This window comes from Amblyomma mixtum, chromosome 3 (assembly GCF_055824585.1).
Source record: "Amblyomma mixtum isolate Tamu chromosome 3, ASM5582458v1, whole genome shotgun sequence".
In the NCBI taxonomy this organism is placed as follows: domain Eukaryota; kingdom Metazoa; phylum Arthropoda; class Arachnida; order Ixodida; family Ixodidae; genus Amblyomma; species Amblyomma mixtum.
In genome coordinates this window covers 413538511-413556596 of record NC_143014.1, presented here as the reverse complement: position 1 = coordinate 413556596, position 18086 = coordinate 413538511, and the positions used below count along the sequence as shown (strand labels likewise).

General features: G+C 47.6%; 1 protein-coding gene across 1 annotated transcript in view; it reads left to right on the top strand.

Annotated features, from left to right (window-relative positions):
- LOC149357693 (neurotrypsin-like) overlaps positions 1 to 9490 on the top strand; it is a 34117-nt gene extending 24627 nt beyond the window's left edge. The window contains exons 20-25 of the mRNA XM_089576653.1: positions 172 to 279; positions 1768 to 1945; positions 3331 to 3452; positions 4731 to 4910; positions 7007 to 7183; positions 9020 to 9490. Of these exons, the coding sequence (XP_089432779.1) occupies positions 172 to 279; positions 1768 to 1945; positions 3331 to 3452; positions 4731 to 4910; positions 7007 to 7183; positions 9020 to 9150 (896 nt within the window). The 3' untranslated portion in view covers positions 9151 to 9490. The remainder of the gene's footprint in view (positions 1 to 171; positions 280 to 1767; positions 1946 to 3330; positions 3453 to 4730; positions 4911 to 7006; positions 7184 to 9019) is intronic.
- The last annotated feature ends 8596 nt before the right edge of the window (positions 9491 to 18086 follow it).

The window sequence follows — 18086 nt, the reverse complement described above, 5'->3', positions numbered from 1 at the left end:
TACGAAATGCCTACAATATGTTCCATATGTGTATAATACATGTACTGCACTGTGCATGAGGGGAAGCACACAGCTGGAAGTTCCTAGATTACACACACATCCAGCCATGAATCGGCAGCGATAAGCCAAACAGCGATCAGCTTTTGACGTTCTTTTATCTCTGTGTCACAGATAAAGATATCTGCGGGATGCCCAAGTACCAGCCCAAGATGGACCAGGCATCTGTACTATTCCAGCATGCAAGCAGGAACAGGATTCATTTCCACAATTCAAACGCAAGTAAGTAGTATTGGGAGGAGGAGAACTGTGAATGCGTATACGACGAGAGGAGGCTGTCACCAGCTGTATATGTCACGCTTGAACTTAAACGAGCGCTGAAAATTGCTTCTGCACCTTTTCTCAACGTCACGGACACCGCGTAGCTGCACGCGGATCAAGAAAATGAGGCGCGCATGATTGGCGGTTCACCGCGCGATTAATACATTGCGTTTTTTTTTTTGCAAAAGTGCTCAAAACCAGGTATTGCCTCAAAGGCTGCGGAAAATACTGGACGCTAGCGCTGCGCAATGGTATGAAGTAGATCTCTCATGCGAAGCCCCCCTTTTTTTTCTGTGCGGGTACCAAATTGTGGCTTTTGGGTGGCCTTTGAAGGGAACACGAAAACATGTTGTGTGTTGAAACAATGCTTCTTATTTAAAGTCACCAAGATTTCTAGGCAAAGTTACGAATCTTTTCAGGCAGTATTTACGGCATATTTTTGCTTAAAAATAGAAATCTGTAGAACAAAAAAAAAATCTCCCTATATTAAAGCCGTACGATTACAACAGAGGCAGCGTCTAAACTATAGCAAATAACACAATGTGATGTCCCATGTAAAATACACCTTGTATGAATGAAAAAATACAGCATTGTCATGGCTTACGGCTTCGAAAGTTTGACTGTTTATTTTTCGATGAGCTCACATTTCTCATGTTGAGGATCGGCGTCATCGCGTTAGGAGCTTGTCGCTGTCGAACAAACCAGGTCGCCCGTTCTGGCGCCGCTTGTGGGGTGCGCGCTTCACAGGCTGGAATCGAGGTCTGCTAGTAAATGCATTTCTGCTATTTTTAATCGATACCTAGTGGCATCGGGAACTTGAAACACCGCTCTCATAACAGTATGTTTGTTTTAGTTTTTTTTTAAGGAGGAAAGGGGGGGGGGGATTAGTAAATATACTTCGTGGAAAGGGCTATCCAAGACAAGACAAAGCACTGCTGTGAATTTTCTCGAAAAAGCCGACGATGGTTGAGTGCAACGGCTGGAAGGGACATTTAGCGTGAAACGGCTCAGGAGCAAACCCCGCGAATGAGGACGTGAAGAAAAAAGAAAGTGGATACGCACGATATACGCTGTTTGCACCAGCTATTTATTGATGAGCCCTGGTGGTGCGGACGCAAAAATGATGGCAACTGCTGACACAAAATTCGGTGAAAATCTGGTGTCTAAGCACTAGGATACACTTTGTTAAAAAAATCATGTCATAGGATGCTGTGGTTGTTTGGCGTTACGTACGCCAGTGTCAGATAGCACACATATAATAACCCTCGTGAGGTAGTGAACAAGGGAAAGAATAAAACTGAACAGAAGGTTAAAATGCTAGAAACATTTGCACTTACTGTAAAAAAAAGAAAAGAACATACGCGAACGACACAGTGCTGTCGTAAAGGTCGAAGTGGGTGGTAATCTCACAGAAGTGGACACCTGTACTTTTTTTCCTCGTCTGCCCAGACAGGCCTCAGTGGAGGCGCATCACTGGCCGCATTGTCGACGGAATCCCGGCACACTACGGCGCCCATCCATGGTTGGTGGACATCAGGCTGCGCGACATCTCGGGACAGACCATGCACTGGTGTGGAGGCACCATCCTGTCTCCGGACTTCATCCTGAGTGCCGCCCACTGCTTCAAGTGCGCACGCTTTGCTCTATATTCCGAGTATGGGGTTTCAACACGATGGCACTGCTGCGTTTACTTATTTTCTGAGATACGGCAAATGCTTCAGAGGTTTGCACGAAACGGTCGTGTAGCATGCAGCATAGATGGCAACGTGTCGAAAAACACGCACGAAAGCGATAACTAAAAAAAAACAAAAAAAACGGCACCTTATGAGACAAAACTTCAAGGTAGCTACACTAAAGGGACGTCACTGACAAAGTTTTTTCATTATTATTATTATTATGGCTGTGTATTGTATATTTAAGCATATAACACACAATTATTATAACAGGCCGTGCTTCAAAACTTTCCGCCATTTATAAAAGGCAGGGATAGGCAGAGCCCCTGGCGACGCCATCGGCGCTCGCAAGAACTCTCGCACGACGTATAGTAATGAATCGCATGTCATTTTTGCCCTTTGATTTCAGTAAATGGCCTTGACCAGTGGTGCAGGTAGTCAGCTGAGACGACGGCATTAATCCCAACAAAAGGCCGCCGCGGTGGCTCAGTGGTTATGGTGCTCGGCCCCGAAAGACGCGGGTTCGATCCCGGCCGCGGCAGCTGGAATTTCTTTGGAGGAGAAATTCTAGAGGCCCGTGTACTGTGCGATGTCAGTGCACGTTAAAGAACCCCAGGTGGTCGGAATTTCCGGAGCCCCTCACTACGGCGTCTCTCATAGCCTGAGTCGCTTTGGGACGTTGAACCCCATAAACCAAACCAATCACAACAAAAATCGTCAAAACTACATCCATCAGGATTTCTGTATTGATGCGCGAATGACTGAAAAAAAAAAAACGGCTTCACTGACGGCGCATTTTCAATTCGCACAAAACGCATTAAACCAAGGTCTAGAAACTTTGGATTCCACTTTCTGGAAGCAAATAAACGCCGTATGAAGCTGCCCTTAGCGTCCCTTTAAACCGCAAAAGAATCGACATCTGGACGCTGCTCTTTCTTCGCAGATCCAGAAATGTCTTTAAAATGCAGGCGGTATAGAACACTCTAAAGTATGCTACATGACAAACAACAAACAAAAGAAAACGAAGCGATAGCCGGCAGTATGGGGTAGGCAAGACATATCAGACGTGTTTCTCTGCAACAGCATAAAATATCCGAATTCATATATGAACACATATCTTCCATGACTAATTATACCAGCTGTTTCAGGGAAGCCCGCCATTAATTTTTAGAAATAGGAACAAAGCCGCAATTCTAAACAAATTGCAGCACGGAGGGTCCTTGAGCGAGTCAGAAAGTTAGCGACGGTGTCCCCGGCGGCAGCGTGCAGTGGCCGTTTCGTTGCCGTAAGTTCCGACACCCCTTTCGTTTATCGTTTCTGTCGTTTTTTCGCGCGACAGGTTCTCACCAAATGTGGCACAGCTGGTCGTACGCGTCGGACAGTACAAGCTATACACACCCGATCCATACGAGCTGGAATTCGAAGTGGAGGCCTTGCGCTTGCACGAGAATTTCAATCCAGGTGAGCAACTTGGCATGGTCCGTGCGCACCACGCGACGTAAGGGGTTTGTAGATGCTAGCAGCTCCTACGGACAAGTCGCATTTCTTGCTTCTACAGTCTCCGACCACTCGCAGTAGTGAGTGAATGTGTTAGGTATTTAGCAAAGTGCCGTTTTAATCAACACGGAAGAAAAAAAAAGACAGGCCATGCTCTGCAAGAGCTAGGTATGCATGCGCTAGCAAGCAGTTGACCACACTAACGACTGCTTGGCTATTTTTCAAACCACTGCAAACACCTTTTGTTGGCCATTGCAAACACTCTTTTATTTACTCAACTACTGCCAAATCACTGCCACCACTGCCCCCACCGTCTTGTTCACACCGCATTATTCTTCTTTTGTTGTTTTCAAGTCAATTTTTCGAAAGCGCTAAAACAACTTCGACAAAAAAGGAACAGACAGGGACGAGCGCTCGTTCCTGTCTGTTCCTTCGTTGTCCGTGCTGTTTTAGCGCTTTCGAAAAATGTCAAACGTGCTCCAACTAGCCGCGATCCGCCACTCTTCTGAATTTCAAGTCAAGGTGAAATTTCGGGTCGGGGCCCGGTTCAAATTTAGTTGTGGTGATGTTAAGACATGCCAATGCATTGCCCATTTTGCCTGGTCCACCAGGCCGATGCAACTGGGTGAGCGCGCGGTAGCTTTCCATGACGTCATCGGAGGCGGAGTTTGTATACGTCGTCCATCTTCTGTTCGCTCACGCCACCCAGGTTGACGTCATGGAAAGTTCCGCCGCCACTGTCGCTGCCTTGCCGTACAGACTATGTTTAACTTGTGTACATCTGCAGAACGTAAAAAAAAAAAAAAAACTCGTAGTGGCTATGGGGTTCTGTACTCGCTTCCCACGAGAAACTCCTGGGTACGAATCCGACATGTGGTAGTTTTTTTCGTCAATTTCTTCTGTTTGTGTGACGCAGGAGGACCACACACAGATCGCTGAAATCGCTCACCGCGGCCAGTAACGCTAGCGCATTAAAATTCCTCCAAGTGTGTGACTCAAAAGCAGCAGGGCGTCGGCGATTTTAAACTTAAACAAAGGTAGAAACAAAAAGTTCATATTTGATGGAAGGGGTGATAATCTATTCGGCCTAAGATTTTCTTAACCCTTACTGTTTAGCTCTCAACACTCACTGCGGAGCAAATGTTGAACATCTGTCCTATAACCATGCACTGACTTTCTCTCTCTCTCCTTTTTTTTGTAAAATGCTCCCTGGAATCAACTAAAACGTGCCAAATGGACCAGACACATTCTACAACGACATCTGCGTGCTGAAAATTCGGACCACGGAAACGCACAGGATACTATTCAACGAATTCGTCAAGCCCGCGTGCCTACCAACAAAGCAAGACACCTACATTGGCGGCAGCTACTGCATCATTGCCGGCTGGGGAAAGACCTTTTCATCTCAACGCCGGCAACCACGTAAGCAAATAATTGGGCCTCATAGATGGGGCGGATTTCCAAACTTCGCCACTCCCCATTATTCTCTGCCGCCTCCTCCAGCTCCATATGGGTGCCCTTGACACCCGTTCAGTCACTCCAACAGCCCGGCTGTTATAAGCTCTGCTGCACCACCTTAAAATTGGTGCGCGGCTCCCAGTCTTCGTGCTGCATACAGATGTTGTCTAAGCTTAACTTTTATTAAGGCTGGTTCACATGCAAGCGACTGAAAAGCGCGTATCGCCGCTCAACGCCGCGACGACTGAAAACACGTTTTTGCGCCGCGGCGGCAGGATTTGCTAGCGTTTTCGCTAGCAAATCTATCTTGGCTATCTTAGCTATCCTAGCTAATCTACCTTAACTACCTTGGCGCAGGGACGAGGAGGGTTGCTAAAAGGTTTCCTGCAAGCTGTGCGCCTGCGTAATGGCTATATACACTGCCGAAGGTTACCGACTCCTAAAATAGATGCGCGGAAAATTTTTGAAACTTTACACTTAAATTAAGGGCTACACAGGTTAGCGCGCTTACACTACTCCTCATAACCCCTCTTTTGTCTTTCTCATAAGTTCATTAATTGTTATTGTTACCCATGCTCAAACACTGCGCACTACTTACCAGATACACGGAGAACAACGAAGAAGCAACACAAAAGGGCAGAAAAAACTAAAGTTTGTTACACAATGCAGATGGAGTTTATAGAGAACAGTATACAGAATGAAAAGAGAGCGTGCATGCCAGACACAGAAAGACGCAAAAGACAAATGTTACTCCAATAACTTCACTTCCTCATAATTCAAGGAAATCGAAGGCTGGCCGATAACCATTTTTTTCTTTTATCAACGACTTCTTTTTCTTTGTTTGTTGTTATCTGTAAATTCTATCTGCATTGTCGAATAAGCGCTATAGTTGCTTCTGCTTTTGTGCGTTGCTTCTTCATTCGTTTGTGTGTGTTTTGTTGTGCGCAGTGCTTCAGCATGATCCTCTAGTCCCCTTCGTTTATGGAAATTAAGTTTAATTTATTTATTTATTTGTTCATTCGTTCATTGTTACCAACTTGCCCATCTAGCAATTCTATTAGTATTATATACCTCATGTATCTTCTGGGTAGGCGTATTACCTGAAAATCTGATGCTTTTCTGAACAAAAAAAAAAATGGCAGTCGCTTAGTTCAGCTATGCCAGGATATACGTAGCGAAAGCAGTTTCGTCTACTGACGTTTCGGAAGCGACACGCCGTCGTTGTCGTTCGGCAGCTTGGCGGCGTCTCTTCGCGAGAGACGTTCCTCTCGTTCTTCGGGCGTCTCAACCGCCCGCTTAGCCTTTCTCGCCTCGTTTTCACGCTGTCTGCCGGCCTTGTACCATGCGACGACTTCTGGATAGGAACACTCAATTTCACGCAGCCTGCACTGCTGTCGTGACGAGCAAGGCCGCTTTCCTTCCATGGTGTAAGTCTGAGGAGCGAGCGCATCGCTTACGGCTTATATCTCAGCTGCGTGGTGCGACTCTGTGCATGCGCAGTGTGGCGCAGCGGCTGCGGCGCCATGGCACTAGTTGCCTTGGTAACGGCGCATGCGCGGTAGTGGCCTTTGGCAGGCACCGCGACATGCGCTTCTGCTAGCCTACTGTAGCTTTCGCTACAAAACTCTGAGCACGGTTACGAGTCCGCAACGCTAAAATTCCGCGTTAGGTACCGCGGGAGAACGGAAGGGAGGAATTTCAGAAACCGGGTTTAATTTGTGGGCAGTAGGGAATGTTTGAGTGTTTGTGTGATGTTCTTGACTGATTCTTTCGATTTCAAGAATCCTCGAGCACTCGACAAATCTGTCTGGGAGAGGGGAGGCGGGTCTGTTTATTTGGGGACCACCTACGCCGTCAAACCGGAGTAAGATGTATTCAAAGCTGATGCTGTAAAATAAATTTTTCATCTGAAACTGTGTGTCCATTTAAAAACCAGAAAACCATCAGCTACTGTGCAATATCGCATTTCTTCCCCCCCCCCCCCTCCCCCCATGTTCATTGCTCGAGCGCCCGATTCAACTTTAACGCCAACCGCACATTGTCCTCCTTCACACCATCAGGCTCGGCAGTGCTTCAGACAGCTGCAGTGCCCCTGTACCACGCGGGCCAATGCGAGCAGCCCTGGGTGTACGGAAAGAGAATACACCGCGGCATGTTCTGCGCGGGCCACGCACAGGGCGGCATGGACGCCTGCCATGGAGACAGCGGGGGGCCGCTCATCTGCAGATCTACCACCGGTGAGCGGGAGCACAAAAACCACGCTGATTCTTGCTTCGCTAAGTGCCGGGGGGCCCGCAAAGATCGGTGTTCGTATTGCTCAGCTCAAAACACGCAGACCAAGCCCCTTTTGTGATCCGAAGGCGCCGCCCTCAGAACTCTTTAGTCGCCTCCGTCCAGGACTTCTTGGTGTATCCTCGACGAAGACAGGTCTTCCCCAGGCTGATTTGAGGTGGGGCATTTTGGAGCCTGCAAGTACACAGCTACTGACTGCGTACTATTGAGGTCACTTTTTTGGTATACGAGGTCTGTTAGAAAAGTATCCGACCTTTGGCCGAAGAAAAAAAACTGGCATAACTGGAGCGTTGTAAACCTAATCACCTTCAAAGTAGTCTCCTTGGGGCTCCATATACATCTCCCAGCGGTGCTGCCATTGTTGGAAGTATTCCGAAAAGACCTCTTTCGGAATGGAGTTTAGCTCAGCTGTCGTTGCAGCCATAATGTCCTCTCTTGTCTAAAATCTCGCTCCTTTCAATGTCCTCTTGACCTTGGGAAACAGCCAGAAGTCGCAGGGGGCCATATCAGGAGAGTAAGGAGTCTGTTGAACTACAGGAGTCTGGTTTTTCGCCAAAAAAAGTCTGAATCAAGTGCGAGGAATGTGCAGGAGCATTGTCGTGATGGATGCGGCAATTTCCTGTTGACCTCATCTCCGGTCTTTTGCGCCTACCAGCACCACGTAGGCGACGGAAGACGTCCCTATAGTACTCTTTGATCATTGTTTCACCCTGTAGGGTGCGTGCTCGTGGTGTGCCACACAAAGGGAGTCAAAGAAAGCTGTCAGCATCACTTTGACATTGCTGCGCACTTGGCGGGCCTTCTTTGGTCTCGGTGGCATGAAATGCTTCCACTGTGACGACTGGAATTTGGTTTCCGGGTCGTACCCGTACACCCAAGACTCGTCACCAGTGAATATGGTGTTTATGAAGTCGGGGTCACTGTTTGTGGAATCTAGCATGTCCTGCGAGACTTCAACACGAAGCTGCTTTTGCTCCGCCAAGCAGCTTCGGCACGAATTTCGCCGCAACTCTCTCCATGGCCAAATCTTCGGGGATAATGGAATGTGCAGAAAAATTGCTGATGTCCACCTCTTCCGCAATTTCTCGGATAGTCGCACGACGGTCCCGCATCACCACAGCGTTCACTTCGGCAATGACCTGGTCATTTCGGCATGATGATGGCCGACCGGAGCGTGGCTCGGTCTCCGCCGATGTGCGGCCATCTTTAAACCAATTGTACCACTGTTTAATTTGTGTGCTGCTCATAGCATCTTCACCGAAAGCCGCACTAAATATTCCGAACAGTTTCCACTTGGTTGTCATCCCGTTTCTGGCAAAATTTGATGCAGTAGCGCTGCTCCTGTCACTCCGCCATTTTCCTTGCAATAAAAAACCGACGAGAGCACTGCGCACCGCCTCACTCAAATGCTGCTTCCCAGCGACTGACGCTATCGGCAGGCGGGAAAAAATTCGTGCATGCGCACGAAGGTTCAAGGTCGCCTGATGCAAGCGCGCTTGTTTCATATCCATCAGGTGTTCGCAAAAAAAAATAAAGTCGGATACTTTTCTAACAGACCTCGTATGCTTTGAGCACCTTCATATCCTTGCGTGTTCGTTGAAGTTGCTCTTGCGAAGCCCTTCGGAAGAATGGCGCCACTTCGAGCCTTTCTGGCGAATATAGCCTCCTGCTACAGCTGTCAAATCGAAGGGCTTAGACAAGTAGCGCAGATTTCTCGTAGCTCTTGTAGAATTGCCGAGAACTTTCGCTCTACATGCCACTCTCGGCTCCGCTTTCCACAGGTCGGTACGCAGTCTTCGGCATCATCAGCTGGGGAGAGCAGTGCGGCCTGCCTAACCGTCCTGGAGTGTACGTCAAGGTGCAGGACTACCTTGATTGGATCACCAGAACAACAGACGAGCTTCGAGGGTAGAGTTTGTTTCATGGTCAGAGGGACCGACACTGTACAGCTGCTGGCTTGCGACTGTTCTGCAGCGGGTGTGCCAAGAACATGTTTAGTAATCAGTGAGGTACACGGGGCTGCTTCACCTGGATCCTCGAAGAGCAGTCGGTACTTCGGAGCCACTCGTGCACGCAGCCTTCAATAATTCCTTACTACAGAGCAGCGGTCAACTATTACTCGCCTGAAGCTTCGTGGTGACCCCTTGCTGCAGCGAGTCGTCTTCTGTCGCAGTATAAGCATATGCAATCTAACCCCTTCATTTTATCCTTCCAATGGTGGCTCAACAGTGTATTGTATCCCACAACGAAGCAATAAATCTTTTTTACTACGCAGTACTAGATATTTCGGATTCGCAGTTTCAAAACTTACAACTCTCAAAATTGCTCCTCGCTCACGATAAATTGCAAAAAAAAAAAAGAAAAACGATTCTTAAACTAGCCAGCGCAGTGTGCTTCACCTGGTCGGTCAAAAAGCGGCACACGCACCGCGGAGCTGGCGAACCCGGTCCGAGTGATGACAGCGGAGCGCCAATTGTCGCCTGTCTACAGCCGCCTCCCCCAATACTCATAGAGGCTGACAGTAAAAAATGGTTGACAGTATAAAGCTGAGGAAAGAGCTGTACGCACGGACACCTCTGTAACTGTGCGCCTTTTCGATGCAGAAGCGTGGGCTGCGTTCGCGAACTCGAGAAAAGCAGTTAAGCAGCGCGTTTTTTTTTTTTTCTAGTCGCTGGCAGACTTCTGTGCCACGGTACTAGGTCGGAGGGAGTGGCAAAGCAGAGCGTTGTTAAGTACCTTAAAGGCGTCTGAGACGGCAATGATAGCTCGATGTGCTGTTGACGTCGGTCACACAGTCTCCCCTCTCTACCACACACACACACGCGCACACGTTCAGGCAAAACATTCTTACAAGCATGCTGACAAGGAAGGAAAGCTCCATGATGATGGCGATGATGCAACAGAATATCGACGGGTAGGGTAGGCACGGATCCGACCACAAGAGTAAAGAATCGAATCAAAAAAAACAAAAATCACTTCTGGTGTGCTCGCAAGAGGCAGTTGTACACAGTTCCTGGCAGCTTATTTGAAATGCAAAAGCATACACCGAGGTAGCTTCCAGTGTTTTCATGGCTTGTCGGCATCGTGCTTGCGCCGCATGGAATACGTGACATATGCATAGGGCGCTTCGTTTTCTTTTACCCCATTTTTGCACCCCACTTCTTTCGAAAATGGGGTTACACCTGATATACCCGAAAATCCGCCTTCTAGAATAACGTAGCTTTTCAGAGCACAGCGCTGAAGACACAACGCGGAAATTAGTGCATATCTTGCGCTTATCCTTGAGGGGCGTTTTCTGTTAACTGATTATTCTAAATCTTTTCACGCTTGGCCGCCGCGCGGTGGCTCGGTTATGGCGCTTCGCTGCTGACCCGAAAGACGCGGGTTCGATCCCGGCCGCGGCGGTCGAATTTCGATGGAGGTGAAATTCCAGAGGTCCGTGTACTGTGCGATGTCAGTGCAGCACTTCTCACGGTGTGGCTCAAATATCCGTCCAGAGCGGTACGTATACGTACGTATACGAGAAGCCAACAGACACAGAAACCAAGGAACACAGGGGATTTTTTATTTTATATTTATTTCTTTTGTGGTGTTGATCAATGGAGAATATTACTGAACATGTTATCGCTTAAAGATAATTTATTAGAAAAGCAGAAGAAAAACCACATGTCGCCGGTGGGAACCGAACCGATATATATATACGAGGTCTGTTAGAAAAGTATCCGACCTTTTGGCGAAGGAAAAAAACTGGCATAACTGGAGCGTTGTAAACCTAATCACCTTCAAAGTAGTCTCCTTGGGGCTCCATATACATCTCCCAGCGGTGCTGCCATTGTTGGAAGTATTCCGAAAAGACCTCTTTCGGAATGGAGTTTAGCTCAGCTGTCGTTGCAGCCATAATGTCCTCTCTTGTCTAAAATCTCGCTCCTTTCAATGTCCTCTTGACCTTGGGAAACAGCTAGAAGTCGCAGGGGGCCATATCAGGAGAGTAAGGAGTCTGTTGAACTACAGGAGTCTGGTTTTTCGCCAAAAAAAGTCTGAATCAAGTGCGAGGAATGTGCAGGAGCATTGTCATGATGGATGCGCCAATTTCCTGTTGACCTCAACTTCGGCCTCTTGATCCGCCCAGCACCACGCAGGCGACGGAGGACATCCCTGTAGTATTCTTTTGGTCACTGTTTACTTTGTGGGGTGCGTACGCGTGGTGTGCCACACAGAGGGAGTCAAAGAAAGCAGTCAGCATCACTCTGATATTGCTGCGCACTTGGCGGGCCTTCTTTGGTCTTGGTGACGTGGAATTCTGCCATTGTGACGACTGGGATTTGGTTTCCGGGTCGTGCCTGTACACCCAAGACCAGCGATTATGGTGTTGGTAAAGTCGGGGTCACTGTTTGTGGAATCCAGCATATCCTTGAGACTTCAACACGAAGCTGCTTTTGCTCCACCGTGCGCAGCTTCGGCGCGAATTTCGCCGCATCTTTCTCCATGGCCAAATTTTTGGTGATAATGGAATGTGCAGAAAAATTGGTGATGTCCACCTCTTCCACAATTTCTCGGATAGTCACACGACGGTCCCGCGTCACCACAGCATTCACTTAGGCAATGACCTGGTCATTTCGGCATGTTGATGGCCGACCGGAGCGTGGCTCTCTCTGCACCGATGTACGGCCGTCTTTAAATCAATTGTATCACTGCTTAATCTGTGTGCTGCTCATAGTATTGTCACCGAAAGCCGTCTGAATATTCCGAATGGTTTCCACTTGGTTGTCGCCTAGTTTCTGGCAAAATTTGATGCAGTAGCGCTGCTCCTGTCGCTCCGCCATTTTCCTAGCAATGAAAAACCGACGAGAGCACTGCGCACTGTCTCACTCAAACGCTGCATGCCAGTGACTGACGCTATCGGCAGGCGAGAAAAAATTTGTGCATGCGCACGAAGGTTCAAGGTAGGCTGGTGCAAGCGTGCTTGTTTCAAATCCATCAGGTGTTTGTAAAAAAAAATAAAGTCGGATACTTTTCTAACAGACCTCGTATATACAGGGCGTCCCAGCTAACTTGGACCAAGATTTATAAAAAAAACTAAGCGTTCTTCAGAACTGAAATCGCGTGGTTGTTGTTGAGGTTTATCTAAAGTTACAGTACCATTTTTTCCCTTCTCCTATTTGAATAATTAGTCGAGATAAATAAATTAACTTTTTAAATATAGCTTGAAACGTTCAGGCGTCAATAGGAAAGTTGTGGAGCTCCACAAATATCGTCCAACCCAGGCGCTTCCAACGAGATAGACTTAGCGTGGCCGTTTTTATTCGAGAAAAACGAAAGCCCGCGGAGTTTAAAAAATACCACGTGACAGCGCGCTCCGCGCGCCCGGATGCGCCGCGATTACAGCGCTCTCATCCGTGCTTTGTAAGAAACAACACCCGCTTCGGGCCTTTCGTGCTGTACAAGACAGTGCTTCGCGATGTGTTTGGTTCCAAGATAAGCGCCATTGGGTTCGGGCAGGAGTTAAAAGAAAGCGCGGCTCCCGTTTCTGCGGCAATAACTGCACACTCACGTTAGCAGAATGCATGCGGAGGAACGATGACAATCTCATGAGTTTGAATTTGGGAGCAAGATCCCAACAAGCAAAGACGCATATAACAAGCCTGATAACGTCGTGTGAATTGCGCTGAAAAACAGGAGCCGCGCTTTCTTTCCATTGCCGCCCGTACCCACAGGCGCTTATCTTGGAACCAAGCACATCGCGAAGCCCTGTCTTGGGCAGCACGAAATGCCCGAAGCGGGTGATGTTTCTTACGAAGCACGGATGAGAGCGCTGTAATCGCGGCGCATCCGGGCGCGCGGAGCGCGCTGTCACGTGGTATTTTTTAAACTCCGCGGGCTTTTGTTTTTCCCGAATAAAAATGGCCACGCTAGGTCTATCTCGTTGGAAGCGCCTGGGTTGGACGATATTTGTGGAGCTCCACAACTTTCCTATTGACGCCAGAACGTTTCAAGCTATATTTAAAAAGTTAATTTATTTATCTCGACTAATTATTCAAATAGGAGGAGCGAAAAAATGGTTCAGTTACTTTAGATAAACCTCAACAACATCCACGCGATTTCAGTTCTGAAGAACACTTAGTTTTTTTTATAAATCTTGGTCCAAGTTAGCTGGGACACCCGCATATATATATATATATATATATATATATATATATATATATATATATATATATATATATATATATATATATATATATATATATATATATATATATATATATATATATATATATATATACACACAGGGTCTGTTCTGAAAGTAGTAGGACTGGTTTTTTCCTGGGCGAATGGGCGGACAGGCGCTCTGCGCATGCAGGATCTTTGAAGGGGGATATTGGGAATGCTGGGGAAAATCGCCAGTGAGGCTCGCGGACATTGAAGAGAGCAGGTCGCTTGTACTGTGAACCCTTGTCGAAACGTCTCGTCACGCAGAATCATGGAGCGTTTACCGAATCTGCTATACGCGATCAAATTTTGTGTAAATCTTGGTAAAACGGGCAAAGACACTCACGACATGATTAAGGAGGCCTATGGTGACGCTGCCATGGGTAGACCAGGTGTTTTTTGAGTGGCGCAAGCTGCTCGGAGAAGGTAAGGAAAGAGTGGAAGACGACGACCGCTCCGGATGCTCTTCGACCAGAAAGTCCAACGAAAATGTGTAGCGAGTGAAATATTTAATGAACAGTGATTGTAGGATGAGTATCATAATGATTGCTGATGACTTGAGCATTCCTCAAACCCAAGTTTTTGAGATCGTGACAGAAAACAGCCATGAGAAAGTGTGCGCGAAGTTGGAGCAAAAGGCCAACCGGCAGAGGAGCAAAAGGCCAACCGGAAAGTGATCTGCCAGGATCTTCTTCATCATGTGAATGAGGACCCCAATTTTTTGCCCAGCACAAGGCGGCAACGCTGCCTCAGGCCCCATACAGCCTTTACTTGGCCCCGACAGACTTTTTTCTATTCCCGAAAATAAAATCGACGCTCAAGGGGAAACATCATGGATCGGTAGAGGCGGTTCAACAGGCCGTGACGAGGGAGCTAAACAGCATTCAGGTCCAGGCGTTCCTGGAGGCGTACGAAAACTGGAACACTCATTAGCAGCAGCGTGTAGGTGCGGAAGGGTGCTACTTTGAAAAATTCTAATCGTTTTTACCACTCGCATGGAAAAATTTCATTTTAAAAAATGAGTCCTACTACTTTCAGAACAGACCCTGTATATATATATATATATATATATATATATATATATATATATATATATATATATATATAAGAAAAGGGTGAAGATCGGATGGATCCGGTCGAACATAAACGTATTCGGTTGACACACGGTAGAAAAACAACAATTTTATTCTAACGTTTCGACCAGGGTCTGGCCTTCGTCGGAGTGATCACTCTGACTCTGACGAAGGCCTCACTCTGACGAACGCCAGACCCTGGTCGAAACGTTAGAATAAAATTGTTGTTTTTCTACTGTGTGTCAACCGAATTGCGTTTATATATATACACGCAAATATACACTTACCGCATCTTTCATGACCTAATGTAATCTGAGATGTGCTCTCACACATCGCCGCCCAAGCTGAACAAGGAAAAGGCCCGGTACACCGAGCTTTACGCAACGCCTTTGAGATCCCAGATAAAGTTGAGATTACTCTGTAGCACATAAACGCGTGCATGACCCTCGTAATCTTTCAGTTTTTCAAGAATCGCAACAGAATGGTCATCACCCATAGAGCGGAATTTCTCAGCGATGTATATGTGAAAAAAAATGCTTTCGCATTATTTGCAGAGCCGTTGCCGGATACAGGGCAATTGTGTTTAACTTTTGGTAATCGAGCCCACTGTTCCGTGCGGCCTTGGCCCATCAACGAAGTCGTCGAACTAGAGTGTCTCGATTGCTACCGGATCGGCTCTGCCGTAGTCCGCCGGAGTAAGACCGCGGACACTATGAAGGAACCAACAATGGACCGCACTGTATCATATACAGCACGCCTTTCCCTCTCTTCAAAGTGCGCAGTGTTTTCCCAAAATAAACTTTGTGTGTCTGCTACGTTTTTTTTTTGACATTTTTCTGCATACCCTTTTCCTCCTCCGACACGCCAGGGTACAGCGGCCGCAGCTGTGAGAAGCGCCGAAATTCCGCTTCTGCCGAATTTTTGCGAATGCGTCGCGGGATTCACTGAGCTCCTATCATATGGCACGGAGACGGTACACACCCCATGCGTTGTACGTGCGTGTGTGCGATGCAGGAACTCCGGAGTTGTGACAAACTCTTTCATTCTTTCGCAACGAAAGGAAAGTCGGCTGGTCAGCAGTGGCTTGTATTTGAGCCGTTCGGTGCGATTACAAAACAAAGCACGATAAGGACGCAGCTTCCGTGCATAAGTATCAATGCGCGTCCGTTCGATTTCGGATACATGCGAGTCGAGAGTGCCTTTGAACCGCTACTCCTTCGAAACGAGGGAGCAGCGAGGACCACCAAGCTCAACAAATTTTTAAACTTCCGAAAAAAAAAAAATCGGGAAAACCTTTAGGCTATAGCGAATCCGACCCTCACTTAACGCTTCCTTGCTTTTCCGCCACAGATCCTCCCACCATTATTGCTGTCTGGCACGCACGCATCATTCACGCCACCTTCATCAGTGCTCGGAAAATCTCTTTGGGGCATTGGCCAAACATTTTGCAGTGCTGAAACACACGAACCTCAGAAAAGAAGCTTAAATGACTGTTCCATAGCCTTTTTTTTTTTCGTAAAACTCTCTCTCTCCCTTAGACATCAAAAATTAAAAAATACAAGCGAGCTCAGTACAGCAGATCAAAATGAAATTGAGTATATATGACCACAAAGTCCCCAGAGAACTTTGAGAAAATGGGGATATGCCTCTTCGTGGCGATGGAAAAAATTGCGGGGAATGGCTCACGACGCCAAAACAAACAAGAAGAGAAACCACGACAAAGTTGTAGCAGCAGGACTGTTGAAAAGTTATTTTGATCCGCAGCAGAGGCATCAGAAACACAACGCGCAGTAAGCCCGAAAAAGCTGACTAGACCAAAAAATTACGGACAGCACTCAAGACTAGTTAGTAGCTAATGCCTCAAAGGCCTTTTCGGTGGAAGGCTTGTTCGATGAAGACCTTTACGGTAAAAAGGCCTTGAGGTTGAAGACCTTTAGGTCAAAGCCGTCAAAGGTGAAGACTTGTCAAAGGCGTTTACTCTAAAGGTCTTACCCTAAAGATATTTGACCCTAAGGCCTATAACTTAAAGGCTTCCCCCCTAAAGGCATTTAGGCCTTTAGGGTAAACGCGTTTTACCTAAAGGCCTTCACCCTATAGGCCTATATATAGTTTTGGGACCGTTTCATATCTGGACAACAACGCCGGGTTTCGCTGCCGATGAGCCACATTATTTTTTCGCATTAAAAGATTATATGGAAAAACAGGACATTAGAGGACAGGTCTTTTGTCCAGCGAAACAACCACTACACAACAACACGCAGCAAAAAGTAAGCAGCTCGCCTAACAAAACATTGTCATGAACTTAAAACTGAATGAAAGAACTGGAAAAAATGTGTAATGCCGCTGACCTGCAGAGCAGATATAGAAAACGCCACGCTGTACAGAATAGCAAATGCAAATAACAAACTTACTAGCACTGGCTATCTATCCCTAACATGGTAACTGGCCTGTAAGAAAGGAAAAATATGCATCTTCGCTCGGAAAAGAAAAAAAATCAGTCCAAACTGCTATACGCGCAACAAGCACACAAAGCGCGGCCGACGGGAAGCGCATCTTGTTTGTGCTTGGTTTTGAAGCTTTTGCGGAAAGTAAAAACGCTGTAACTGTCTCACTTCTTGGCGGACACAGCATCCGCACCGCGAGGAAAGGGAGGAAGCAAGGGAGGGTGGCGGGCTCCGCAATAATTTCGACCCCCTGGGATTCTTTAACGTCTACTGACATAGCACAGAACACGGGCATCTTGTTTCGCCACCATCGTCGCGCCCGCCGCGGCCGAGATCGAATTGGCATTAGCGCGCGATTCACCGCGGCGCCGCCATCTGAAAAAGGGAAGTGGGGCTGGCATTTCCTCGTGTGTCCCTTCCCTAGTCTGCCCGCCTGTCCCAGTTGCACAGGCTAACAAAATCGTCTAAGTCACGCCGTTAGTACCCGCCGCGGTGGCTCAGAGGTTAGGGGCGCTCGGCTACTGAGCCGCAGTTGCCGGGTTCGAAGCCGGCCGCGGCGGCCGCGTTTCGATGGAGGCGAAACGCAGAAAGGCGCCCGCGTGCTGTGCGATGTCGGTGCATGTTAAAAATCCCCAGGTGGTCAAAATTACTCCGGAGGCGTCCACCACGGCATCTCTTTCTTCTTTCAATCCCACATTTCCTCACGGCGCGGTTCGGGTGTCCACCGAGATGCGAGAATTACCGCGCCATTTCCTTTCCTAAAAAAAAATAAATTTTTCCCGCCGATATTGTTCCAGTTCTGCCTTGAATTTGCCAAGCGCGCCAAGCTTCCGAAACGGGAGTGTAGTGGAGCGCGTCGACCGTCAACGCGGCGTCGAAATTGAACTTCGTGGCGCACTAGCGTAGGCTTGCTTGCTTCACGGCATGACGTGCGGGCCGCAAAAACTGTTTTCTGAGGACACTAATTGTGTCGAGTTTCGATCGTGGGAGTGGCGCGAACTGGAAAGCCTGTCGCGCTCCCTGCCTCCGCCTTTAAGTTAGCCGGCCGGCTGTGTATTTTTAATTGCCGTCAGGGGTTCCCCCCTGAAATTGAAACTAGGGGAAGGTATTGAGGGTAGAGGAGA